This window comes from Pogoniulus pusillus, chromosome 37, assembly GCF_015220805.1.
Source record: "Pogoniulus pusillus isolate bPogPus1 chromosome 37, bPogPus1.pri, whole genome shotgun sequence".
NCBI lineage: Eukaryota > Metazoa > Chordata > Aves > Piciformes > Lybiidae > Pogoniulus > Pogoniulus pusillus.
The window spans coordinates 585,897-612,683 of NC_087300.1; the positions used below are offsets into that span (position 1 = coordinate 585,897).

The 26,787-nt window shown below is 64.2% G+C and overlaps 1 protein-coding gene across 1 annotated transcript; it reads left to right on the forward strand.

The window, feature by feature from the left end:
* Positions 1–1,901: 1,901 nt before the first annotated feature.
* SLC9A1 (solute carrier family 9 member A1) lies at positions 1,902–25,987 on the forward strand. The gene is made up of 12 exons (XM_064172516.1): positions 1,902–2,263; positions 18,545–19,005; positions 19,736–19,986; positions 20,452–20,669; positions 20,953–21,155; positions 21,689–21,778; positions 22,141–22,211; positions 22,449–22,622; positions 22,796–22,910; positions 23,340–23,441; positions 23,760–23,832; positions 24,902–25,987. Exons 1-12 carry the CDS (start codon positions 1,939–1,941, stop codon positions 25,222–25,224), a joined length of 2,406 nt encoding a protein of 801 aa, XP_064028586.1. The 5' UTR covers positions 1,902–1,938; the 3' UTR covers positions 25,225–25,987.
* Positions 25,988–26,787: the final 800 nt, after the last annotated feature.

The window sequence follows — 26,787 nt, forward strand, 5'->3', positions numbered from 1 at the left end:
CCACGGCTGCCCGGAGCCCGCCCCTGGAGCCTGGGTGCTGGGGCTGCACTGCCCTGCCTCACGCAGAGCACCGAGCTGCTGGCGCCTGGGACCAGGCTTCTCACCCAGCTATGACTAAGCCCTTTCCAAGTGGCTCAGGGTTCCTTGCTTAATTGCCAGAACAGATTAATTTGACTATCCAGAACATAACGAAGCGGAAGAGAGGAATTGCCACACCCAGCTGGTTCCTGCTCAGGCTGATGATTCACTTTGGCTGATGGCTCCCACCATGGAGCTGCAGGAAGGCTGCTGGGCTCTGCTCCTCCCTAGGGGAGGTGAAGTGCCACTTTCCCTGCAGCTTTCCAGGAATGAGCCCAGCCTCCAGTGCTCTGGGACCTGATGCCCTCTTCAGCCTGCACGTACCCAGCACAGACCAGCACAGCTAACCCTCTGAGCCCCAGTTCCAGCTGCCACGTGTCACAGAATTGCTTTGGCTGGAGAAGACCTCCAAGGCCTTCAAGTCCATCAGCCCAAACCTGCCATGGCCACCAAAGCATGGCCCCAAGTGCCACGGCCACAGCTTTCCTGAACACCTCCAGGGCTGGGCACTCCACCACCTCCTGGGCAGCCTGTGCCAGTCCCTGGCCACTCTGGCAGCAGAGTAACCCTCCCCTGGTGCAGCCTAAGGCCATTTCCTCTCGTTCCGTCACTAGTGCCATGCCAAGGGCCCACACCTCCCACACACCAAGTGTGCAGGGGCTGCACCTTCACCAAAAGGCTCCTTTGCTGCCCAGGTGGAGCCCTGGATCGGCTGCAGGCTGCCCTGGCTGTGCTGGGATCACTCTGGTCACACACACTCGTGTGACGCTCGGCAAGCCGCAGCCAAGAAATGAGAGCTGCTGCTGAGCCCAGCTGCCCGGTGCCAAGCAACCCCTCAGTGCCACTCCAGTGCCCTTATCAGGAGCCTCATCAGATTTCCTGGTGACTCACCCTACGCTGGTGGCCAGGCCGAAGGGCACAGGGTACCAACGACCTCGGCCACAGCACCGTGGGGAGGGACTTGTCACAAGGGCTTGGAGTGACAGGACAAGGAGGAACAGATTGAAGCTTGAGGAGGGCAGACTGAGAGTGGAGATGAGGAAGACATTCTTGGCAGTGAGACACTGGCACAAGTGTGCCCAGGGAGGCTGTGGCTGCCTCCTCCCTGGAGGTGTTCAAGGCCAGGCTGGATGAGGCCCTGAGCAGCCTGTGCTGTGGAGGTGTCCCTGCAGGGGAAATCAGAACCAAATGGTCTTTGAGGTCACTTCCAGCCCAAACCATTCTATGAATCTAAGCCTAGCAGCCTGAAAGTCACTGCAGTTATCGTCCCTCTCGGAGTCACTGTCCCCCTGCAAGCCCCTCTGCCCCAGAGCTGTCCCCACAGCGGTGCCCCCACGCTGAGCGTGGCCATGGCTGCCCCCTCCGAGCAGCGAGGAGCCCGAAGGAGCCTGCACTGCTCTGCCCAGCGGCCCGGGGTGCTCCTCTCCGCTGGCTGCCCGAGCTGTGCGCCCCCAGGCTGCTGGGCACACTGCGGCGCTGCCACCCCGCGCCCCGCCGCTCCGCAGGGCCCCTCTGAGCCCCTCCCCGAGCCCCTCCGCAGCAGCCCCCGGCGGGAGCCCATTTCCCCCCCAGCTCCCTCCCGCCCCTCGCCCGCCCCCGCCGGCCCCTCCCCGAGCTCCCAGCCCCGGCTGCCCCTCCCCGCTCCGCCGCGGCCGCACCGCCCCCGCCGCCGCCGCCGCCCCTCCCCGGGGCCGTCCCGGCCGCTCTCTCGCTGGGCCGTGCCCCGGCGCCGCGCCCGCCCCGAGTGCGCTCCGGCTGTCGGCGGGGCGGCTCCAGCCCCACGCTGCCGGCGGGCCCCGGCCGCCGCCCGCCCGCCCGAGCGCCCCGAGCCGCCGCCCGCCGCCCGCCCGAGCCGCCGCCATGGGCCCCGCGGCCCTCCGCGTCCTCCCCTGGGCCCTGCTGCTGCTGGGGCTGCCGCTGCCCGCTCAGGGCTTGCAGGCCAACCGCATGCTGGCCTCCGGGCCCCTGCAGGGACAGCCGGCGAGAGAACTCGGGGGGTTCACCCCCGCGCCCCCCGCCTCTTCCCAGGAGATCCAGCCGCTGAACAAGCAACCGGCCAACGGCACCGGCGAGGGGCACGCCAAGCCCCGCAAAGCCTTCCCGGTGCTGGGCATCGACTATAACCACATCCGCATCCCCTTCGAGATCTCCCTCTGGATCCTGCTGGCCTGTCTCATGAAGCTGGGTAGGTCGGTGGCGCTGTGGTGGGCTCCCGGAGGGAAGGGGCACCGGAGAGAGACGCAAACACCCCCGCACCTCCCCCCAGCACCCCGGGCAGTGTCTCCCGGCTTCATGGGGCAGGAGTCCTGAGGATCACAGAGAGGGACCCCCGGTTAAATGGGACAGGCACCCCCAGAGCATCCCAAGGAGAGACCCCTGAACGTGCCAAGAAGGGATGCCCTGGCACATCCCCCACCATGAGCGTCCCACAGAGGGACCCCATTGAGCATCCCAAGGAGGGGCCCTCTTGAGCACCCCAGAGTGAAACCGTCCTTGGACATCCCAAGGACAGACTCTCTTGAGCATCCCAGGGGGACCCCCTGCAGCATCCCAGTGCAGATTCTCCTCCACAGACACCCCGGGGCAGGGTGGGCACTGCTCTCCCCATGACCTTGGGTCCTTGCGGAGGCCTGGCAGCCGGGGCAGGGGCACCCAACCCCTCTGCCGGTCCCACTGCCCAGGAGTGGGGCTGTGGATGCTCTCTGGCCCCTGCCCATCCGCTTCTGGGACCAGGTTTGCTTTCCTGCCTTTGACACTCGGGCGGCAGCAGCAGCAGCAGCAGCGAGGCTGTGTCAGGTTTGTTTCGCTGGTTCCTTTCTGCCCCGCGGATGCCTTTTGTAACCTTGGAAGAGTCACTTGAACACCTCCTAGGGCTTCAGCCTCCCCTTCCTCCCCCTCTGCAGCAAGCTGGGGTGGGCAGCTTGGGCAGCTGCCTCTGCTGCAAAGCCTCCGGAGGGTTCCGGCACTGAATAAAGCAGCATCAGGGACCAGAGGGATGCGAGAAGTCACCCTGGTGCCATCCAGGGCAGCGTCACTGTGCCAGGGCAGGGGCTGTTGACAAAGTGTTTGCCAAACTTATGCGGCTGGATCCATAGCAGGGGAATTGTCCCCAGAGTGTCTGACCTGCTGTCACCGCTCCGCGCTCCTGCCGGACCCAGCAGTGCAGAGGTCGAGCTGGCCCCGGGCCCATCCCGGGTAGCAGAGCCAAAAGGGCAGGTGGCACCTTCCTGCCGTGGAGTAGGCGATGGGGTGGAGGGGGTGAGGGCAGCTCTGTGCCCCTTCACTGTGCTCCCCTGTGGCCATCAGCGGTTCCGTGCCGCTCACGGCAGCGCGCCGGATGGAGCTGCGCTGCTTGCTGCTGGCACCCTTGCTTTGGGAGCTCCTGGGAGCTGGTGCCTGGTGAGAACCATGCCCTGGCCTGGCCTGGAGGGGTCTGAGAACCCCCAGCAGCTCAGATCCTCCCTGCCCTCCGCTCCCAAAAACCCTCCCTCCGTCTCCCAGCCTGCTGTGAGCCTGCGTGGGCAGGCAGAGCCCCACTGCCACCCCCCTCCTCGGGGGGATGTTTACGTCTAGGTGCGAACCCTTCAGACCTGGAGGCTTCCTGGTCTGGTCTGGGCAGAGTGGAGCCAGGTGGGATCCGTGGGATTCCTCCCCTGCCAGCTCTGCCCGGGGCGATTCATGGCACCTTGAGCTGGAAGGAGCCTCCGCGTAGGAAGCGCAGCCTGAGAGTCTCGGGTCCGGCCCTCCGCCGGCGCACGTTAAGCGACCTCTGCTCGCCGCCCGCGGCTGTGGCAGGGCCTCTGCTGCCCCGCTGCCGGTTGCTGCCCCGCTGCCGGTTGCTGCCCCGCTGCCGGTTGCTGCCCCGCTGCCGGTTGCTGCCCCGCTGCCGGTTGCTGCCCCGCTGCCGGTTGCTGCCCTCCCGCCTCGCAAAGAGTGATGAAAGCAGAAGTGTCTGCGGAAGCTGGTGGAGAAAAGGAGGAGCTATCGGCGCTGCCCTGCAGCCCTGCAGCCCTGCAGCCCTGCTCTGGGAAAGCGCCACTGGGAAGCACAGAATGGCCAGAGTGAAGCAGCTCCCTGGGGGCAGACGTGGTGGGGGACGTGGGGGTGTCACTGCCCATTGGCTGTCCCCCCGCTCTGTCTTCTGGGGTGCTGCCTGAGGCTGGTCCTGCCACCCCTGCTTGAGGCTGGGGCTCGGTGGTGTTGCAGGAGAAGTTATTTCTGGCGGCGAGCTGAGCCCCGGGCTCCTGCGCCGGGCAGGGATTATGCAAGGCTGCAGGGGGGGTTGGTGCTGCCTTGGGAGCTTGGCAAAAGGCCTGTGGAGGTGGCAGGTGCTCTGCAGAGCCCCAGAGGTGCCAAGTCCATCCCTTAGGTTCCATTCTGTGCTGTGATCTACCCTCTGCCAGGGGCTTCGGCAGCAGAGCGCTCCTGGGGCAGCCTTTCCCTTGGCCTCCCCTGCAGGGTGTGGAAGGGGCAGCAGTGCATGGGCACGGTGCCTTGGCAGGTGGCTCCTGAGCTGCTGGTACAGCTGAATGTGCAAGCTGCCTCTGCTCGTGGCCTGCACAGGCTGCTCAGGGCCTGAATCCCAGCCCTGGGCCAGGGACCTCGTTCAGCTGCTGGGGGGCAGCTCCGTCACAGATGGGCACCGCTGCCTCGGTGCTTCCCCTCAGTACCCTCGGGATGGCAGGATGAGGCTCTCAAAACTGTGCAGGGTTTGGAGCACCCCCAGGCTCCATGCTGTGGGTGACAGGTTGGCATCTCCTGACTTTCCTTCCCCAGCTGCAGATGCCCCTGCAGTGCCCTGGGGCTGCTGCACTGAGAATCTTCAAGGCCACGAACCGTGCCTGGGTGTTGTGTGCTGGCACAGTGCACCCTGACCACGTAGAGGGGCTCAGAAGTGCTGACAGGGCTCTTCCCTGGGCCTGGAGATGCAGCCTGACCCTTGTCCTGTTGCTCAGTGTCCCCTCTTGATGCTTTAGACAACTGCAGGGTTAAACGAGTGCTGGGCTTGGCCCTTCCAGGCGATTCGTCTTCCCCAGCAGCCTGCCTAGGGCTCGGGGGGAGCTGAAGGAGTGAGGGTTCGGCTCCTGAAGGCTTCTGGCTGCCTGGGATGGGTCCTGTGGGCAGTGCCTGCTTCACTGAGCCTGGCAGAGAAGGGCAGGGATGGTGCTGGCTGCTTTAGTGCTCACACGCAGGAGAGGAGGGGGTGAGGGACAGCTGCAGCTGTGGCTTCCAGAGCCCCTCCAGCCTCCTGCCGACCACATCTGGTGATGGCTTGGCTTTGCCAGCCCAAGTGGCTGAGAGGTGCAACCGGGCTTGGTCTCCACGTGCAGGAGTTCAGAGCTTCCCCACAGGGCCAAAGCCCAGGCCCTGTGTGCCCATCTCGGAGCTGTGCAAGGACCTCCCAGGGCTTCCCTCCGTGCTGTGCCCAGAGCAGGGGCAGGGCAGGGCTGGGAAGTCTCTCAGCACCAGAACCTGGTTTCCTGGCTCCGAGGCTTGACCTTTCCTCTCACATGGCTCCAGGAGGCTTCAGGGGAATTCAGGTTCAACTGTAAACATTTTTCCTTTCAGGGGAAAGGGAAGGAGTGAGTCAGGAGAGTAAACACCAGAGTAGTTACCAGGCCCTGTGCTGGGGCCTGGGGTCAGAGCCTGGCAGCAAACTCCAGCTCCTGCCACCCTGAGCGGAGTTGGGCTGAGCTCTGTCTCCAGGGCACATCTCAGCCCTGCCTTCCAGAGACAGGAGCAGAGCAGGCTCGTTCCCACCCTGCCCTCCACCAGGGCTTGTCCTGTCTGCCCCTTCCTCCTTGCAGCTCAGGACTGTGCTGGGTCCTTGATTTCTTCGTGGCTGCTCTGGAGACTGCTGGGAGGGTCCTCATGAGGCTCCATGGCTGAGCTCTCCCCCTGCTTTTCATGGGATGGGTTGGGAGGGACCTTAAAGCTCATCCAACCCCAACCCCTGCCGTGGGCAGGGACACCTCCACCAGCCCAGGCTGCTCAAGGCCTCATCCAGCCTGCCCTGGAACACCTCCATGGAGGGGACACCCACAGCCTCCCTGGGCACCCTGTGCCAGTATCTGCCCAGCCTCACTCTAAAGAATTTCTTCCCCACTCTCCCAGCTCACAGCCATTGTCCCTGTCCTGGCACTCCCAGCCCTTGTCCAAAGTCCCTCCCCAGCTCTCCTGCAGCCTCTTCAGGTGCTGGAAGGCTGCTCTGAGGTCTGCCTGGAGCCTTCTCCTCCAGGCTGCACAGGCCCAGCTGTCTCCAGCCTCTGATCATCTTCGTGGCCTCCTCTGGACCTCTCCAGCTGTTCCATGTCCCCTCTGTGCTGTGCCCCTGGAGCTGGGTGCAGTGCTGCAATGGGGTCTCCCTAGGTGGGGGTCTCACTGGTGTGCCAGGCACTGCCACCTGGAGCCTGCAGCAGTCCCTGAGTCACTGCTCTGCCTCCTCTTCCCTCCCTGCAGCTCTGGGTGGGGGCTGCTGCCTGGGGTGTCCCTCCCTCCATGGCAGCCAGTGCCAAGTGGGCCCTGGCAGAGCATCACTCTGGGGTGGCTGTGGGGCAGAAGGCGATCTGGGGAGAGCCTGTGCCAGGCAAGCAGAGAGGGAGCCCACAGCTGTGGGCAGTGCTGCTGCTCTGGGGCTGGTTTGGTCACATCCCAGCATGGTTTCTGTGGCGTCCCAGTGCCAGGCTCCAGTGCCCAGTGCTGCTGGTGTCGGGGGAGGAGCAGTAAGGAAGTTCTGCTGCCTGCGTGCTGGTGATAGAGCAAACTGGGGGGGCGTGGGGATGTGGGGGTCGTGGAGGCTCTGGGCAGGGCCAGGTGGTTCCTGCTCTCCTGGGAGCAGAACTGCCAGAGAAACGTTTCTGGAGGCTGGCAGCTGCTGGTTGGCAGCAGGGTTTGGGTGCCACATCCCTTGGGTGCTTTTCAAAGGCTCTCAGCAGCTCACACCCTCCCCTGGAACTGGGGCACTTGGAGGGACCAGCCCAGGGGACTGGCAGAGAGCTGTGGGGCAGGGACTGGAGCATTTGCTGGGGCAAGAGGTGGTGAGGAGGGGTGGAAGTCTGCTGGAGTTGGGGCACAGGGCACAGGGGCTGGGTTTTGAGAGGACAGAAACACCCTGGAGCACCAGCCTGGGGACCTTGGTGCCACCTGTGAGGCTTGGCAAGGGGACAGCATTTGAAGAGGTGTCCTTGCCCCAGCCTCATGTGGGGCCTGGCATATGGGGAGGGTGTTGCAGGTTATCCCTGTCCCCCTTCTGCCAGCTCAGGGCTGACTTTGGGGTGCCAGGCAGGGCTGTGCCAGGCAGGCTTTGCTGGGGGCAGCAGAGCTTGGCTGTGGTGGGCAGGCTGCCAGAGGCTCTGTGGGCTCTTCCAGCTGTGTCCCTGAGGCTGGGCCGTGAGGGGCAAATGTCTGCCCTGAGCCCTGCCCTGCTGCCAGGCGGCAGCCCCTGCACAGTGCCAGCAGCTGCTGCTGCAGCTCTGCTCACAGCCTCGGTGCTCCAGAAGCTGGGCTGGGAGGGCTGAGGGCCCAGCAGAGGAGCAGGGAGTGCTGCTGGTGCTGGCTTTGCTTGGACTCGGTGCTGATGGCCTCTTGCTCTGGGCCTCCTTGGTGCCTCCTGCCCGCCACGCGCTGGGCACTCGCCTCCTGCCTGCGCCTGCCTTGCCTGGCTCTGCTCTGCCATCCTCTGCCAGCTGGGTGCTGGCTGCTGCCTGCCTGCCTTGTCCTGCTGTGCTCTGCCGGCTGCTGGGGCAGGAGGACAGGTGTGGGAAGCACTGGCAGGAGCTCTGCAGACAGGCATGTGGGCACACGCTGCTGCCTGCTCGGCACAGCACCTGAGGGCAGGGAGAACAAATCGGGTGCTGTGTTGGCTTGGGTGTGGTGGCACCTTTTGGGGCACATCTCCCCGTGGCTGGGGGTTCCTCCCCACGCTGTGTGATGCAGTGGACAGGGGCAGGACTGCCCCAAGGCTTGCTTGAAGCTGAGGAGGTGTTTCAAGGTCCCTGACTGGGATGTTGGAGAGCTCAGAGTGCTGCCTGCATCGGGAAGAGACCAGAGGGTGCCAGCAGTGACTCACCAAGGGGCTTGGGCTCCAGCATGGCACAATGTGATGGACCCCAGGGGCAGCTCTTCTGCTCCTGCCAGAGAAATCCTCTCCTCTGTCTCTCTCAAGCCTGTGAGATGCCTCTGCAGCAGGGCCTGCAGCTGTGCTACGTTCCACAGGACAGTGAGGGAGCTGAGGGTGTCCAGTCTGGAGGAGGCTGAGGGAGACCTCATTGCCCTCTGCAGCTGCCTGGGAGGCTGGAGCCAGGTGGGCTTGGGCTCTGCTCCCTGGTATCAGGTGATAGGATGAGAGGCAATGGCCTGAAATTGTGCCAGGGGAGGGTTAGGTTGGAGATTAGGAACAGTTTCTTTGCTGCCAGAGTGGTCAGGGATTGGCACAGGCTGCCCAGGGGGGTGGTGGAGTGCCCATCCCTGGAGGTGTTCAGGCAGCCTGCGGCCATGGCACTGAGGCCATGGTTTGGTGGCTGTGGTAGGGTTGGGCTGAAGGTTGGATCTGATGATCTCAGAGAGAAGGCAGCTTCCCACCCAGTGCTGGAGGCTCCTGGCAGCACAGCACAGCTGTGCCAAGTGAAGGCCTCTAGGCAGAGGAGCTGCTGCAGCCCAGCCCTGCTGCTGCCTCAGTTTCCCCTGGGAGCACTTTCCCACAGCAGCCTCGGTCCCTGGGGTACAATTTGCACCAAACAAACTCCTCTGCAGTCTGCTGAATGCCACAGACAGGCTGAGAGTGTCTGCTCCAGGGAGGCTCTGCCAGCATCACAGCATGGAAGAGACCTCTGGAGATCATCCAGCCCAGCCCCGTGCCAGAGCAGGTTGCACAGGATGGCATCAAGGCAGGTTTTGAATGACTCCAGAGGAGACTCCAGTACCTCTCTGGGCAGCCTGCTCCAGGACTCTGCCACCCTCAAAGTAAAGAAATTCCTCCTGAGGCTTGGGTGGAACCTTCTGGGTTCAGGTTTGTGCCCATTGACTCTTGTCCTGGCACTGTGCACTGCTGGGAGGAGTGCCTGCATCCCAGCGCAGGGGGGTGCTGGGGAGCTGGCATGGGGGCTGCTGGGGACAGCTCTGCAGCTCCTGGGTCTCAGCAGCCTGGTGGTTGGCTGGGGGGGGGGTTGCTGCACGTCCTGGTGGCTTTGGGAAGAGGCCAAGGAGCTGCCTGCTTCTGCTGCTGGCTCCAGGCTCCTGTGCTGGACTGGTGCCTGCAGAGCCCGGCAGTGATCAGAGCTGATTGCAGCTTCCCCTGCCCTCCCCAGGCAGTGATCAGAGCTGATTGCACCCCCCCTGCCCTCCCCAGGCAGTGATCAGAGCTGATTGCACCCCCCCTGCCCTCCCCAGGCAGCCCAACAGGTTGTTTCCTGAAGAGCTTTTGTTTGTCTTCCCGTAGGAAATCTTCTCTTCCTGGGAAGGGCAACTGGCACTGCTCTGCCTGGGCAGTTTGTGCTCCCCTCGGCCTGGCTCAGCTTTAACTCTTCCCAAGGCCTTGGGGCCAGCAGGAGCCCTCTGCTCAGTGCTATGCTTGGGGACATGGAGCTGGGAGAGTGACTGGAGCCTGCCTCTGCGTGACCAAATGCTCCACATCTCCTCTAGTGCCTCCTGCTCCAGAGCAGTTCAGGCTCTGGACAGGGAACCTGGGGAAGGGTCTGGAGAGCAGGGCTGGGGAGGAGCAGCTGAGGGTGTCTAGTCTGGAGGAGGCTGAGGGAGACCTCATTGTCCTCTGCAGCTGCCTGGGAGGCTGGAGCCAGGTGGGCTTGGGCTCTGCTCCCTGGTATCAGGTGATAGGATGAGAGGCAATGGCCTGAAATTGTGCCAGGGGAGGGTTAGGTTGGAGATTAGGAATGGTTTCTTTGCTGCCAGAGTGGTCAGGGATTGGCACAGGCTGCCCAGGGGGGTGGTGGAGTGCCCATCCCTGGAGGTGTTCAGGCAGCCTGTGGCCATGGCACTGAGGCCATGGTTTGGTGGCCATGGTGGTTCTGGGCTGAGGGTTGGATCTGATCATCTCAGGCTGTCAAAGGCTGGAAATGCCCTGTGAGGAGCATGCCCAAGGCCTTCAAACAGCTGTGGCTTGGGAGTGTCCTTGCGAGGTGCCCGCTAGAGGAGTGTGGTCTCCAGGGCAGGGACGGGGCTGGGGGTGGCAGTGAGGCTGTGGGCTCCACGGGCCGGCAGGGAGCTCTTTCCTGCTCCCCTTGCAGAGTGTCCTTGGCTGTGCTTCTGGTGGGGAGGGGAGGCAGCATCTGAGGGCAGGACTGGCCGTGGGGAGCTGCTGGCTCCTGCTGTGGCTCTCGCCCTGCACTTGGGGACTTGGGCAAGTGCATTTAATGTCTATTGTCTCTCGTTTCCTTCTCGCAGCTGGGAGGAAATTAAAACCAGCTCCGTGAAAGACTCCCAATTGATCTGTTAATTTCTGAGTGCTTTGGAGATAAGTGAGTGAGAGCTGCCTCGGCCTGGCTCTGCTGTGCTGGAGAGGAGCTCCAGGCACTGCTGTCCCCTCACCTCGGGGTGCTTTATGGGCACTTTCTCCTCCCAGAGGCTTGACCTTCTCCTCCCTGTCCTCCCCAGAGTGTCCATCAGCACCTCCCAACCGAGCCAAGGTGCTGCTGGCTGTGGCCCACGCGAGGAGGATGCTGGCCCCAAAAGGTGCTCTTGTGGTGGGCACCTCTGCAGTGTGAGCCCTTGGGGCAGTTCCCCCTGCAGTGCTGGGGCAGCTCTGTGCTGGAGCACAGCACAGACAGGGACCTGCTGCAGTGGGGCCAGCGGAGGCCACAGCAGTGTTGGGTGGGGGGAAGCCTCTGCTGGGAGGCCAGGCAGGGAGAGTTGGGGGTGTCCAGCTTGGAGCAGAGAAAAGGCTCCAAGGAGAGCTTCTGGTGGCCTCTCAGGACTTAAAGGGACAGCCAGAAAGCTGAGGAATGACTTCTGAGCAAGGCCTGTTGGGACAGGGCCTGTTGGGACAGGGCAAGGGCTGATGCCAGCCAGCCTGCAGCTGAGCCAGGGCTGGCTGAGTCAGGGAGGCCTCAACTGCTGCTGCTGTCCTGCTTCTGCTGCTCCTGCTGCTGCTACTCCTGATCTGGGGCAGACTTTCCTGGATAAGGAATTCCTCTCACTGTGGCTCCTGCAGTGGCTGTCCAAGGTCAGGGCCAGCTCTGCTGGGAGGTTCTGCATGTGCAGGCTGGTTCCTAAACCCAGGCCTAACCTAAATCTAGACCTAGGACAAGTGAAAGCACAGGCCAGGAGCAGAGCAGGTGAGGAGCAGGATGAGTCCCACTGATGGACTCCAGCACCACAATTACAGCTTGCTGCAGGCTGCTGCACACAGCCCAGCAGAGCCAACAGCTTGGCTGGGGTTGGTTCGTCAGTTGGTGTAGCTGTCAGAGTTGGAGGGGGCAGCACAGGCAGTGCCTGGGCCGTTGCTGGCTGCCCTCCTGCCCAGTGCTGCTGGGTGAGTGCAGCAGGGTTTAGCTGCTGTGCTTGCAGTGTGGGCATTTGCTGCCTGCTCTGCAGAGCTGCAGGGAACAGCAGGGGCTGGGCTGTGAGGAGGTCTTGGTGAGCTTCCCTGAGCTGTGCCAAGGAGTAGAGGGGGACAAAGCCCCTCTGGATGGAGCAAACTGCAAACAAAGAAGCAGCCCAGGGAGGTGGGAGCTGCCCCACGCCTGGCACTGTTGCAGGTCAGGGTGCCTGGGGCTCTGGCTGGGATGTCCCTGCTGGCTGTGGGGGGTTAAAGCTTTGTGCTGCTTCCAGGGGGAGTTGGTGCTGAGCCCTCCTGGTGCCCCAGGGCCAGGAGCTCAGCTTGTTCTCCTGGAGGCTCTGCTGGCTCCTGTGTGCAGAGGGCTTCTGCAGGGGCAGATCCGCGGCAGTCCTGCGTGCCTGGGGATCTGTGTGCTCCTGTGCTGCAGCTCTGCAGCCATTGAGGTCCTGTGGCAGCTGCCTTCCACTTGGCTGCAGCTCAGCATCCTCCTCCTCCGTGCCCTTGCAGCAGGGCTGGGCAGAGCAGATAATTCCTTTGGCAAGGGAAGGGTTTTGCTCCTGGGGGCCGTCAGGGCTGGTAGGGAGCTGAGCTCATCTGCATGCAGCTCCTGAGCCTGCTGCTGCCAGGATGTGGAGATGCTTTGGTTGTGTTCTGCAGCCTCTGCTCGTCTTCTGGAGACCTTCCTGTGCCTCCACGCCCAGCCCTGCAAGGAAGCCCCAGCCTGGGGGGGTCCTGCTAGTGCCAGCATTGTCCCGGGCTGTTCCTCTGCTGGTGCTGCCCGTGTCTGGGAGGGGGCTGCATTGGTGTGGTGTGAAGCTGGGCTGCCCCTTTGGAGCCAGGCAATGCCTGGTACAGCCCTTGGCTCTCTGCTCATCCTCTTCAGGGGCCTGGGCTCTGCTCCCTGAAGGTCTTCAGGGGACAGTGAGGTCTGGGAGAGGCAAACCTGTGTCTGCTCCCTCCAGGGCCTCGGGGTGCAGGATTAGTTCCGGAGCTGCTGGAGGGAGCTGGCTGCAGGCTGCTGCAGGAGGCTGCTGCAGGGGGCAGTGGTCAGAGCACAGCTCTGTGGGGCCAGAGATGTGCAGAAGCCCTTGGCTGGGGGGTGAAAGCCCTTCCCTGGCGCTGCACCAGCAGGACCTGCTTTTTGCAGGCTGTGCCGTGGGAGCTCCCCCAGGGCAGCCTGCAGGAGTCCCTGCGAGCTCCGCAGCGGAATGCCCGCGGCTGGCGCTGGCTGGCAAGGCTGCGGCAGGGCTGGTGCCCGCCGGTACCCGACAGGGTCTGCTTTGTGCTGTGCCTCGCAGCTCCTGGCTCGCTGCTGGGCTGGGCTGGTGCTAGCACTGCTCTTATCTCCTGCCAGGCAGGCAGGGCCCAGGCAGGTCACCTTCTGCCCGGCCGTAGGCGTTGGTGCCACCTGACGATGGAGCCAGCTGGGGGCTGCCCTGGGCACCTGCTGCTCCCCTGGCACAGCCGCCCCCATCTGCCCCGACTTTGTTTGCAGGGTGGGGGAGGAGGGGGAGAACAAGAGGTGACTCAGTGCTTAGGACCTGGCTGCTTGAGCAAGGGCTTGGGCAGTGGGGCAGGAGCAGCAGAACACAGACCCCTGCCGCTGGCAGCTGGCAGCGGGGCCTGGCGGCCGTGGCAAGTGGTGCTGCGACTCGTGGGCACATTGTGTGCAGCCCAGCTTGGAGATGAGCTCTGTGCCCGGCAGAGGCTGGGTCAGAGCCCAGGCAGGTGTCCTCCAGTTCCCCCCGTGCTGCTTTGCCCCCGGCCCAGGCTGCTCAGGGAGCTGCGTTCAGCGCCGGAGCCACCGAGCAGGATCCTTAATTAACTTCCTGCTCCTTGGCTTTTCTTTGTAATTAGCAAGAGGAAGATAATGAGGCTGGGAGGAAGCCTCTGGGTGGGCCGGGGGGACGTGGCGGTGCTGAGCAGCTCCATCTGTCCCCGCGGGGGTGACAAACAGTTCGCTCCTCACGGAGCGGCGTCCCGGGAGCGCCACCGCGGTTCGTCCCCTCCGGGCGCTGAGCCTTTGGAGCTCTCCTCAGGCTTGTCCCGACCCAGCCAAGGCGCTGAGAGCAGCCCCCGGGGCTGCAGGAGAGCGCTCGGGAGGCCTGGGCCCCCCGCGGCGGAGGCAGAGCTGCTGGGGCGGGCAGTGCCCGGCCCTGGTGTGGGGCTGGGGGCACAGCCTGGGAGCAGTGGCTGTAATTCTGCCCCCTCCCCCTGCAGGGTGCCACCAGCTGTGCCCTCGCTATTTTTAGCTGCAGACCATCAGCTGCTCAGTTTCTTTCTAGCAAGTTCAGTTCTCAGCCCCTTCCCTCCAGACCTCCCAATAGCCTCTGGCAGCCTCTGGCAGCTGTGCCCGTGCCAGCCGCGGGCAGCTCTGCCTCCGTGCCGGGCCCAGGCTCCTTGCTCCCTGGTCTTGCAGGCAGGTCCCTGGGTCCGGCTCCCTTTCCCAGGCAGGCTGCACAGCAGGGCTGAGCCCTCCCGCACGGCCGTGCCGGAGGCAGCTGAGCCTGGGCTGAGCCTTGGCCAAGCGCAGCAGCAGCTGAGGCGTGGATGGGGCAGGATCAGTCCAGGCCTTTTCTGGGAGAGAAGGGGACAGAGGGAGAGAATTTTGGCTGAAGTCTGGGAGCCTCTGGTGGGTTTTCCCCCAGGACCTGATTGCAAAACATCCTGTCCCTGTGTCACATCCTGCCGAGGGCTGAGCCTCACACCCTCAGCCTTCTGCCACCCCAAAATCCAGAGCACGACGCCAGCTCAGGGTGGGCTTGGTGCCCTGCAGACCCTGGAGCCTAGGCCCAAGCCTTCCTCCCTGCTCTGCTGCTCTTTCTAAGTGGAAGAAGAAGAGGAAGGTGCTGGGCAATGGCCCTGCAGGTGACCAGTCCCGTGGCTGGTGACACATCAGTGACTCCAGGGCTCACCCAGCAGCGTGTCCCTGTGCCAGGGCTTGCCATGATGCCCAGTGCCGGGTCTGCACCTTCCTGCATCCCTCACTGGTGGGTTTGCTGCTGCCTCTCTGTGGCACAGTGAGCCCCTGCCACCCTGGTGTCCTAGAGGGTTAAAGTGGCCTTTGGAGGGGCCCTGGAGCTGCTGAGGCAGAGTCTCCTGCGGTGCTCTCCGCAGTGTCCTTCAGAAGGGCAGGACTTCTGAGCATGCCTGCGCCCCTCGCCCCTGCTGCCTGACCCTCTGCCTTCCCCTGGGGCTTCTCCAGCACTGCAGCACCCTCCACGCCCAAGCCCTGGGTCCACATGGTCCCCCTTGCCGCCCAAGCCAGCACCCATGGGTCCTTTGAGCTGCAGCAAGCATCACCCAGGAGGCTTCACCACCTCCTCAGGCAGACCAAGCCCTCCGCTGCCTCCCTCCACTGCTGCCGAGCCCCTGGCTAACAGCTCTGGCACCTCTGCCTGCTGCATCCTGCAGCCCCCGGGCAGCTCTGGAGCCTGGCAGGGGGGGCTGCTGCTGCAGCCGTGCTCCTTTCTTGGGCACTCTCCTGGCAGCAGCCTGCCTTTCCCCTGGCATTCCCACCAGCATCCTGCGTGGGCGCTCAGGAGCCGGAGTGCAGCCGCAGGAGCATCCTGCTTAACCCTGAGCCTGCCAAGCCCTTGGTGCTCCCTCCCCTCCTCCCTGCCTGCCCAGCGACAGCCGGGAGAGTTTGCTTCCCTCCTCCTCCATCTCCTTCTCCTCCTGTGACAGGAAGGGACATTAATCATAGGGTGCAGTGGGCTGGAAGGGACCCTTGAAGGTCATCTCATCCAACCCCCTCGCAGTGGGCAGGGACAGCTCCAACTGGAGCAGGTTCCTCAGGGCACTGTCGGGTTTGACCTTCAGTGTCTCCAGGGATGAGGCCTCTGGCAGTCTCTGGGCAATGCCAACCTGCAGCCTGGGGAGGAGGGGGCAGCTGATGCCATTCTCAGCTGTGAGGGCACCACAGATTCTAAAGCACTCCAGGGGTGGGGACTCCACCACTGCTCTGGGCAGCCTGTTCCAGGGCTTGGCAACCCTACTGGGGCCAAATTGTTCTTCTGTCCAACCTAAGCCTACCCTGGCAGAAGCTGAGACCATTTCCTCCTGCCTAGTGCTTGTCCCCTGGGGATAGAGACTGACCCCAACCTCTCTCCAGCCTCCCTTGCGGTAGGTTTGTGTCACCAGAGCCACACCAAGAGCTGCTGTTGAGCACTTCTAATCCCCCCCTTTGAGCCCTGGCAGAGGGTGCCCAAGTGGCTGTGGGCAGCCTGGGGCTGGAGACCACCTCTGCTCCAGTTGCAGTGCAGGAAGCGTCTCTGGAGCTGTGGGACCTGGCAAGGCCTGGCAGCAGCACTGCCCAGGACAAGGGTGCTGGGGCTGGGCTGGGTGCCCGCCACCTCCCCCCCCCGCCCCAGCTCTCTGCATCTCCTCAGGCTCTTCCTGCCCGGGCTGAGGGTGGAAGCAGATGAGATGTGGTAGCGTTTGGAGCCGTTAGGCAGGGAAGGAGCAGATGCTGCTGGATGCAGCTTACATAATGCCAGGCTCAGCATCCAGCCTAACCCAGACAAAGCCCCGGGAGGAGGCAGCCACACACGGGCCAGAGCCTCTCCCAGGCTGCTGGCTTGGGAGCAGATATTCACAGGACTGCAGGCAGCAGCAGCCAGGGCCCTGGAAAAGCAGCCCAGATCCTGCTGCTAGGCTGGGGGTGGACCTGAGGAGCTTGAGTCCTGGGGTCAGTTTTGAGCCTCTCCAAGAAGGACATGGAGGGGCTGGAGCAGGGCCAGAGAATGGCAATGGAGCTGGGGAAGGGTCTGGAGAGCAGGGCTGTGGAGGAGCAGCTGAGGGAGCTGGGAGGGTTCAGCCTGGGAAAGAGGAGGCTGAGGGAGACCTCATTGCTCTCTGCAGCTCCCTGAGAGGAGGCTGCAGGCAGGTTGGCATTGGGCTCTGCTCCCTAGGAACAAGTGACAGGAGAGGAAATGGCCTCAAGTGGCACCAGGGGAGATTCAGGTTGGCCACGAGGAACGATTTCTGCCCCCCGAGGGTTGTGCAGGCCTGGCCCAGGGTGCCCAGGGCAGTGCTGAGTTCCTCTTTTCCCCATGTCTGGGGGGGGCTGTGGATGCCTCTCGCAGCCTCGGGGCTGGGCTGGACTCCTCTCCTGGTGAGGTTTCAGAGGAGTGGGCAGATGCCCGCGGGGGAGGCTGCTCCGTGTGCCTGGCACATCCCTGCCGCAGCTGTGGTGCTGCCTCCTGCCCTTCAGTACTCGTGTGCCCGGGGGGTGCTGGCAGCGCCGTGCCCACAGCCTCGTCCGCCTGCTGCAGCTGCTCCTCTCCAGCACTGCTCCTCTCCAGCACTGCTTCCTGAGCAGCCTGAGCTGCCAGGGAGGCCTCTCAGACCCCAGCTCCTGCCCCTCAGCTGCGGCAAGAAGCTGCTGCTGCTGCCTGCCAGGGGAAACTGAAGGAGCATTTGGGGTCTCTCTGTTCCCTCCCGGCCGGTGCCGGAGGGGACGTGCAGGTCCCTGCAGGAGGTGATGTCTCCTGCGCGGCTGAGCCACCACGTCTGGGGGCAGGCAGGTGGCAGCAGTAGGTACCTGGGCAGGTGAGTGGCACAGAGCTGCCAGGCAGGGAACCTCCCAGCAGAGCAGCTGCAGCAGGAGCCTACTGGGGTGGGGGCTGGGCTGGGGGATCTGGGAGGGCTTTTGCCGTCCAAAGAGTTCCCTGATCCATTCTGTGACTCGGGTCTGAGGCCCAGCCTGCTCCCGGGGGCCTTGCACGTGGCCGTGGGCACAGCTGCCTCAGTGCCCATCCTCAGGGAGGGCTCCTGGCAGCAGCCTCTTGTCCCTGCAGCACCTTCCCCGCGGTGCCGCAGGGGCAGCAGGGCTGAGCCAGCGCCGTGCCACAGCTGTGGGCACTGTGAGATCAGGGTGGGTGCTGCCGTGGTGCTGAGCAGCTCCGGATCATCAGCAGGGTGCTGGCTCATTAGGAGAGGCCGGGGGGGGGGGGTTAATCTGCTGTGAAACACTGTGCAGATGGCAGAGCTGCCAGCCAGAAGGACCAGGGGATGCCAAGGCAGGGCTCCTGGTTTTAATGCATGTCCCTTGCCAGGGAACAAATCTGCCTCACTCCAAACAGCCATCAGGACACCTGGGAGAGGAGCCAGGGAGCCCAGGACCCCAGTGGGCATCGCTGCCTTGGCTGCACTGCTGCTCTGGCTGGCATTGTGCTGCCTGCCCAGTGGCAGATGCCCACCTTGCCTGGGCTATGGGGGGCTTGGTGAGTGGGTGAGCTCCCAGCGAGGCCTCTGAGCCCTGTGCTGGGTGCTGGGTGCTGTGCTGTGCTGTGCTGTGCTGTGCTGTCAAAGGGGAAACCAAGGTCACTACTGCCTTGCACCCCAAGGCAGCAGGAGCAGGGCAGCTCTGCCTGCAACCTCCCTGCTCGCCCCTGCAGCAGTAGAAGGGGACTAAGGAGCCCTCCAGTTCCACCCTCACCTGCCCTGGGCAGCAGCTCTCCTCCCTTTCCCCTGCATCAAGGACACCCAGGCACAGGCACTGCGCTACTGGCTCCTGCCAGCCTCTGGCACACTGGGTGAGCTGGCACCTGAGTGGGCAGGCTGCTGTCTGACAGCAGGGAAGTGCCAGTGCCCACGTGTGTGATGGGAAGAGCTGGCGCCAGGAGCAGCCTGGGGGGACTGCTTGTACTGCAGGCAGCTGGCCTGGGGGCTGGGGGGGGATGAGTGACCTCCGGGTGCCCAGAGGGTGGCTGCTGCCCCCTGAGCTGGGCCTCGCTGTCATTTCTGCCCTGAGGCCAAGCAGTGCCAGGCTGTGTGGGTCTGGGGAAGCTGCAGAGACGAAGTGGGCTTGGAGGGAAAACTGAGGCACACAAAGAACAGCCCCGGGGGGTGCAGGGAGGGATGGGAAGCAGTGCCCAGCCCCGCAGCAGTGCCCTGCAGAGGGCATCCTGTGGCCTCCCAGCCAAGCTGTGTCTCACTGTCTACCCCCAGGCTTCCACGTGATCCCCTCCGTGTCCAGCATCGTGCCCGAGAGCTGCCTGCTCATCGTGGTTGGCCTCCTGGTTGGGGGCCTCATCAAGGGCGTGGGCGAGGAGCCTCCCATCCTCAAGTCCAACATCTTCTTCCTCTTCCTCCTGCCCCCCATCATCCTGGACGCAGGCTACTTCCTGCCCCTGCGCCAGTTCACAGAGAACCTGGGCACCATCCTCATCTTCGCCGTGGTGGGCACGCTCTGGAACGCCTTCTTCCTGGGGGGGCTGATGTATGCCGTGTGCCAGCTGAGCGGCCCCAGCCTCAGCCACATCGGCCTGCTGGCCAACCTGCTCTTCGGCAGCATCATCTCGGCCGTGGACCCGGTGGCCGTGCTGGCAGTCTTCGAGGAGATCCACATCAACGAGCTGCTGCACATCCTGGTCTTCGGCGAGTCCCTGCTCAACGACGCCGTCACCGTCGTGAGTGCCTGCGCCGGCCCGGCGGGGGCAGGGGCTCTGCCTCGCTGCAGCACCTCCGGGCTGGCACTGCAGCAGGCTGCAGCACCGCAGCACCTCTGGGCTGGCACTGCAGCAGGCTGCAGCACTGCAGCAGCTCTAAGCTGGCACTGCAACAGGCTGCCCAGGGAGGTGGTGGAGTCCCCATGCCTGGAGGTGTTGCAGAAGCCTGTGGCCGTGGCACCTGTGGCTGTGGTGGTGCTGGGCTGATTGGAGTGGATGATCTCAGAGAGCTTCTCCAACCCTAACGATTCTGTGTCCTGTCCTTGGACATCCCTGAGCCTGGCTCCTGCCCTGCACACCTTCAGCACAGGACTGAGGGCAGCTCTCAGGCTCCTCTGCTGCAGGCTCCCTCAGCCTGGCCTCACAGGGATGTGTTCACTGCCTGCAGAAGCTCTCTGGCTCTCTGCTGAGCTCTCTCAAGCAGCTCTCTGAGGTTTTTGTGGAGCTGAGGGGCCCAGAACTGGACACAGTAATCCAGACGTGGCCTCAGCAGGGCAGAGGAGAGAGGGAGGAGAACCTCTTGCAGCCTGCTCACCACAACCCTTCCAGTGCAGCGTAGGACACAGGGCCAAGGCCACCCCTCCAGCTCCTGCAGGCTGAAGTGCCCCAGCGCAGCTCCCTCAGCCTGCAGCCTGGAGGCCATCTCCTGCCCGCAGAGCAGCTTGAACCCTGCTCTGCCTTCTCCCCCCAGGTCCTCTACCACCTCTTTGAGGAGTTTGCCAACTTCGAGCAGGTGACCATCATCGACATCATCCTGGGCTTCCTCAGCTTCTTCGTGGTGTCCCTGGGCGGCGTCTTCGTGGGCGTCATCTACGGCGTCATCGCCGCCTTCACCTCGCGCTTCACCTCCCACATCCGCGTCATTGAGCCGCTCTTCGTCTTCCTCTACAGCTACATGGCCTACCTGTCCGCGGAGCTCTTCCACCTCTCGGGCATCATGGCGTGAGTGGGCCCCTCCCGTGCCCGCCGCGGGCGCCATGCGCTCTGGCCAGCCCTGCCTGCGGCCGCAGGTGTGCTTGGCTGGGCTGTGCAGGGAGCAGGATGAGGGAGGTGCCTCCTGGCGGTGTCCCACACGTCCTGGGGCACTGCCAGCCCCATTGCCTGTTCTCCTGGGCATGCAGCACTCCAGGTGAGGTGGGTTGGTGCTGCTTGGCTCGCTGCTGCCCTGCCAGGGGCAGGCAGAAGTCTGGTGCCTTCTGCTCTGGCAGTGGGGTCGGACTCAGTGCTCTGTAGAGGTCGCTTCCAACCCCTAGCACCCTGTCCTTCTCTGGAGGCCTTCAGTGGTGTCTCCTCAGCCCTGTCCTACCCTGGGGTCGGTGTCAGAGCACAGGATGCTGCCCTACAGCCAGGGCTTGGGGCTGTGCCCTTGCGCCCACAGCTGCTGACCACCATGACCTTGTGCCTTAGGCTGATTGCCTCCGGCGTGGTCATGAGGCCCTACGTGGAGGCCAACATCTCCCACAAGTCCCACACCACCATCAAGTACTTCCTCAAGATGTGGAGCAGTGTCAGTGAGACTCTCATCTTCATCTTCCTGGGCGTCTCCACCGTGGCCGGGCACCACTACTGGAACTGGACCTTCGTCATCAGCACTCTGCTCTTCTGCCTCATTGCCAGGGTCCTAGGTGAGGTGCCAGTGTGGTGGCAGAGCCCCAGGGGAAAGTCCTGGGCACCTCTCAAAGCCTTGAGACCCAGGTTTGCCTTGCTGGGGAGGCTGGAGCTGGCTGGCATCGGGGTCAGGTGGGGTCGAGGCACGTTTCTGCCAGACCTGGGCTTGAGCGGATGAGTGGGACAGGACCCACCCGTGCCCACGGCCAGGAGCGGTGGAGCTGTGCCGCCGGGAGAGGTCTCTGGGGCTGGAGGGTGCCCAGGAGTGCCCGCTCAGGCCGGGCCCTGCCCTGCTGCCAGGTGTCCTGGTCCTCACCTGGTTCATCAACAAGTTCCGCATCGTGAAGCTGACGCCCAAGGACCAATTCATCATCGCCTATGGCGGCCTGCGCGGGGCCATCGCCTTCTCGCTGGGCTACCTGCTGGACTACCAACACTTCGACATGAGGGACATGTTCCTCACCGCCATCATCACCGTCATCTTCTTCACCGTCTTCGTGCAGGTCGGGCCGGGCTCGGGGGGCAGGGCCTGCTGAGCAGCCTGCGCCTGTGTGTGCCGAGTGAGGGACACGGCCCCAGCCCCCCTGCAGCCTGCAGCCCCCAGCCTGCAGCCCCCTGCCCTGCCCCCAGTCCTGCCCCCAGCCTGCACCCCCCTGCCCTGCCCCCAGCCCCCCTGCAGCCTGCACCCCCCTGCCCTGTCCCCAGCCCCCCTGCAGCCTGCAGCCCCCAGCCTGCAGCCCCCTGCCCTGCCCCCAGTCCTGCCCCCAGCCTGCACCCCCCTGCCCTGCCCCCAGCCCCCCTGCAGCCTGCACCCCCCTGCCCTGTCCCCAGCCCCCCTGCAGCCTGCAGCCCCCAGCCTGCAGCCCCCTGCCCTGCCCCCAGTCTGCACCCCCCAGCCCTGTCCCCAGCCCTGCCCCCTCGCTGTCGCCCTCCTGCCAAAGCTCTGGAGGCTGCCGAGTGGCAGCTGTGCCGCACCCAGCCTGCTGCCACCGCTGGGCTCTGGGCAGAGGTCTGAGCCGGCTGCTCCCCTCCCTAGGGCATGACCATCCGGCCCCTGGTGGACCTGCTGGCGGTCAAGAAGAAGCAGGAGACCAAACGCTCCATCAACGAGGAGATCCACACGCAGGTAACCCCCTGCGCCCGCCGGCCCTCTGCTCTCTGCCTCTGCCACCTCCACGCTGTAACCAGGGCGCTTTGCCCAGCAGGAGCTGCCCCTAAAGGTGCCCAAGGTAAGGGGGGACTGAGCAAGGGCTCTCCCCCATCTGTGTCGTCCAGTGCCCAACTGACCTCGACCTTCCTCCCTGTGCCTAGTAGCTCAGCAGCCTGCTTGTGTAGGACCCTGCAGCCCTCCTGAGGTCCATCCTGGACCCCCAGTCCTGCTTTTGCACCTCCTGCGTGCCCTCACCCCTGTCTCAGCGTGGGTTTTGGGGTGGGAGAGGGTGGGCAACAGCCCTGAGAGATGCCAACGTCTTGGACCTTCTCTTGCAGTTCTTGGATCACCTTCTGACGGGGATTGAGGATATCTGTGGTCACTATGGGCACCACCACTGGAAGGACAAGTGAGTGTGGGGGGTGGGGAAGGGGCTGGCTCAGCACCCAGCAGGTTTCTCAGCCCTGTGCTGCATTTCTCCCTGGACTTGTGGTTCCCACACAGGTTCCTTTGGTGAGTTATGGCCCTGGGTTTGTGCTGGTGGGAACTGAGCTGGCCTGGGCAAGGGATGGGGAGCAGGGTGAGGGCGCTAGGGCAAGGGGAGGTCCTGATGCGTCCCTGCTGCTGTCCCCACGGCCTCGGGCAGGCTTAATCGCTTCAATAAGAAGTATGTCAAGAAGTGCCTGATCGCGGGGGAGAGGTCCAAGGAGCCGCAGCTCATCGCCTTCTACCACAAGATGGAGATGAAGCAGGCGATCGAGCTGGTGGAGAGCGGCGGCATCGGCAAGATCCCCTCGGCCGTCTCCACCGTCTCCATCCAGTGAGCTGCCAGCCTCGGCCTGCCCCTGCCCCTACCCCTGCAACTGCCCCTGCCTCTGCCCCTGCCCTTACCCCTGCGCTTGCCCCTGCCTCGGCGACTGCCGCCCTGGGCTTGGCGCCCCCTGCTGGTGGCCTCGGGCCGGCAGCCGCCGTCACAGCGCCGCTCGTCCGCAGGAACATCAACCCCAAGAGCCTGCCCGTGGAGCGCATCCTCCCGGCCCTGTCCAAGGACAAGGAGGAGGAGATCCGGAAGATCCTGCGCAACAACCTGCAGAAAACCAGGCAGAGGGTGAGCTGTGCCCGCACCCTGCCTGGCCCCTTTGCTGCCAGGACCACTTCCCACCAGGAGCCTTTGGGGCCAGCTGTGGCCTTCACCCCCACATTGTCCCTGTTCCCCTACTCATCATGTTCCTGCTCTGTCTCGCTCCCGGAGGCTTTTCCTCATGGGAAGGGGCTGGGATAGTCTGGGGGGAGGTGAGCTTGGGCTGAGCCAAACTTTAAACCCTTGCTGGGCCAGGGTGGGTCAAGATTGGTCACTTTGGCAGCACACAAGGCTTGGCTGGATGTGCCCTGCCCACTGGTGGCTGTTCTATCCGTCTCCAGGTGGTGCCATGACCTTCCTTTGGGTTCCTGGGGGGTTTCCTAACCTGGCTGCTCTCTTTGGGGCTTTCCTGGGAGAGCTTTCCTAACCTGTGTCCTCTCTTGGGGCTTCTCCCAGCTGCGGTCCTACAACAGGCACACGCTGGTGGCTGACCCCTACGAGGAGGCCTGGAACCAGATGCTGCTGCGGAGGCAGAAGGCTCGGCAGCTGGAGCAGAAGGTGCCAAGGGGATGCTGCAGCAGACTGGGGAGGACAGGGTGGCTGGGGGAGAAGCTTCCCAGCCTGGGAACAACATTCTACATGGGGAGGGGGCTGAGGTTCAGATCACAGCGAGTGACTACACTCCATGGGGGTCCTCTGACTGCCCCAGGCTCTGAGCAGGTCCTTGCAGCAGAGCTGGGAGGGTGCCCCTGTGTGTCCTCTGCATCCTGCTGCTGCATCCTGCTCATCCCTGTGGCCTGGGATCCCTTCCCTGCCTCCCCTGCCCCATCTGTCCTGGTCACCGCCATGGAGCTGGTCCCTGTGCTCCCCCTACAGATGAACAACTACCTGACGGTGCCTGCCCACAAGCTGGACTCCCCCACCATGTCCCGGGCACGCATAGGCTCAGGTAGGTGGGACAGGGCTGGGCACCACTGCTGCTGGCACCTCTCTGGGCATCGCCAGCACTTTGGTGTTCCAGCACTTGGACCCTGCATCGTCCTGCACCTCCCAAGCTCTCCTGCCCCAGCTGTCCTCTCCCGCTCCCCTGCAGCCATGCAGCCAAGCACAGGGCTTTGCTCTGCTCCAGCCCAGGCTCTGCCTGAGCAGAACCTCCCAGCTGGCTTCCCAGCACAATTCCCATGGGAAGTGAGCTTGGCCAGTCATGGATCTGCCCAGAGCTCAGCTCTCTCCATCCACGCAGCCACATTCCTGGCTGTGCCTGCAGCAGCTCTCTGCAGGGCTGAGGACCAGGAGTGCCCAGCCCCAAGGAGCCCTTGGGCTGCCAGCTCCTCCATCATGTGTTTGGCTTCGCCCTCTTTGGCTCCTCCTGTCCTGCATGTCCTCCGCTGCTCCGGGGACAGCCTGTCGGGGTGTGCCAGGGTGTGCCAGTGCTGCCGGCCCTTGCTGAGCCAGCAGCTAATCAGCAGAGGGCAGCTTTGCCCTTCACAAGTGACACAGGCCTGGAGCAGCTGCAGTAGGGATGTGGAGATCAAAGAGCAATTAAACAGCAAGCTTGGAAATTGGAGTGAGCCCAGGCCTCCAGCCCCAAACCTAGGGTGCATTACCTGGGGGTCCCTGAGACCCCCCTGCCCCTCCTCCCCCAGTTTATCCTGACCCAGTTTGTTCGTGATGCCAGAATAATAGAAGCTTTTGAGCTGGCAGGGACCCCCAAAGGTGGTCTTCTCCTACCCCCCTGCAGCAGCAGGGACATCTGCTGGAGCAAGTTTCACACTGAGTGCCTCCAGGGATGAGGCCTCCACCACCTCCCTGGGCAGCCTCTCCCTACCTCACTGTGCAGCACTTCCTGCTGATATCCAACCTGACTCTGCCCTGCTCCAGTTGCAAGCCATTGCCCCCTGCCCTATCCCCACAGGCCCTGTGAGCAGCCCCTCCCCAGCTTCCTTGCAGCCCCCCTCAGGTGCTGAAATGCTGATGGCATGAGGTGGGCCCTGCCTGACCCTCCTCTGCCTCCCCAGACCCCCTGGCCTACGAGCCCAAGGCCGACTCGGAGAACCTGCCCATCATCACCATCGACCCTGCCTCGCCCCAGTCCCCGGACTCTGCGGACCTGACGAGCGAGGAGCCCAAGGGCTGCGGCGGCCTCCCGCCCTCGCCCGAGGAGGATGAGGAGGGGCTGGTGATGCGGGTGAAGGAGCCTTCCTCGCCCGGTACTGACGATGTCTTCACCCCGGGGACCGGCGACAGCCCCAGCAACCAGCGGATGCTGCGGTGCCTGAGCGACCCGGGGCCGCGGCCGGAGCCCGAGGAGGGCGAACCCTTCATCCCCAAGGGCCAATAGCAGCTGGAGCCTCATCCCGGGGCCGGAGCCTCCCTCCTGGAACCCTTCATCCCCAAGGGCCAATAGCAGCTGGAGCCTCATCCCGGGGCCGGAGCCTCCCCCCTGGAACCCTTCATCCCTAAGGGCCAATAGCAGCCGGCGGCCGGAGCCTGCCCCTCCGCGGCTTCTCTCTCTCCATTCGTTCTTTCTTTGCTCTCCTTTTTCTTTCCTCTGTCACTCCACTCCGGATTCAGGAAGGGGAGGCCGCCTTGGATGGGTTGGGATCTCCAGGACAGCTCTGCCCAGCAAGCCCTGGGCTGGCCCCGAGGAGCAGGGAAGGAGCCCCCAGGACTCACCAGGCTCCGTGGCCTGGGAGTGAAGGACGATCGAGCTCCCAGGACTGGGACCTGCAGGTGCCTCACAGCCCCGGGAGGACCTTTCCCAGAGGCTGCCCACTCAGGACCTGCGAGTGGCTTCTTGGGGTGGCTTTGGCTGGCACAGGGTGGGCGCTGGGGGAGCTGCCCCACAGCTTTGCCTCTCTCTGGCTTGTCTTTTCCCACCCTCTCGCATTGCTCCGGAGCGGAGAGATGGGAAGATGGGAGCCAAGGCTCTGCCTGAGGCTGCTGCACCACCACCTCACCTGGCACCTTCCTGGGCACCTTGGTCTCATGCTGCTGCTCCCTGCCTTGGCCACTTGCCCACGGAGCCAGCTGCCACCCGGGAGCCTCCTGCTGCCCTGCATTTCATGCCAGGTCTTGTTCAATAAATATCCTAGAGCCATGCAGGGGGCGCCAGGTCCCCCCTTGCTTCGAGAGGGCCCCAGGGGCCTCCATCCCTCCTGGAACCGCTGTCACCTGTCCCCATGGGGACCTTTTGCCAGCCTTTGCCCCTTGCCCTGTGCCAGCGCAGCAGCGGCACCCACTGCTCCTTAACCAAAGACGGGATCTGAGCTCCTTGGGGGTGGGGAGGGGGCTTGGGAGGGTTGCATTTGCTACGGGGGGGGGGGATTATTTTTGTCACTGCAACCAAGAGGAGCTGGGGAGGAGCTGGGGAGCAGCTCACCCACCGTGGGGACTTGTTTGGGCAGGCAGAGGCCAATGATCTCCCTCCAGAGGGGATGACTAGGGGGTACTGGGGGTCCTGAGCTTGCGAGGACTCATCTTCCCCCCAGGGTTTGGCTGAAAGGGGGCACTGGGCTCAGGGTGCCCTGCCTTGTGCCCGGGTGCGTCGCCTCGTCCTCCATGTGCCACCCAGCTCCCGCCTCGTGCCACCCCTCTCCATGGGTGCTGCCTCTCCCACACCATGGGGGTGCTCACTGCTCCCCCCTACCTGTGCCGTGCCTTGCCAGGCATCGTTCCTGCCCCGCTGCCTTGGTGGGCACCCATCCCGAGCGCCCACCCCACTCCATGCCCCACCTGGGACCCCGGGGCACCAACCTCACTGTGGCTTTGGCACAGCGGGGCCAGAGCTGCCGCCGCTGCCTCCTCCCTGCCCTGCTCTGTCTCCAGGAGATGAAGAAAGCAAGCAATGAAATTTCTCCCGTGCACAGAGGAAGCAAACCCAACCCGAGAGGCTGTAAAGAGA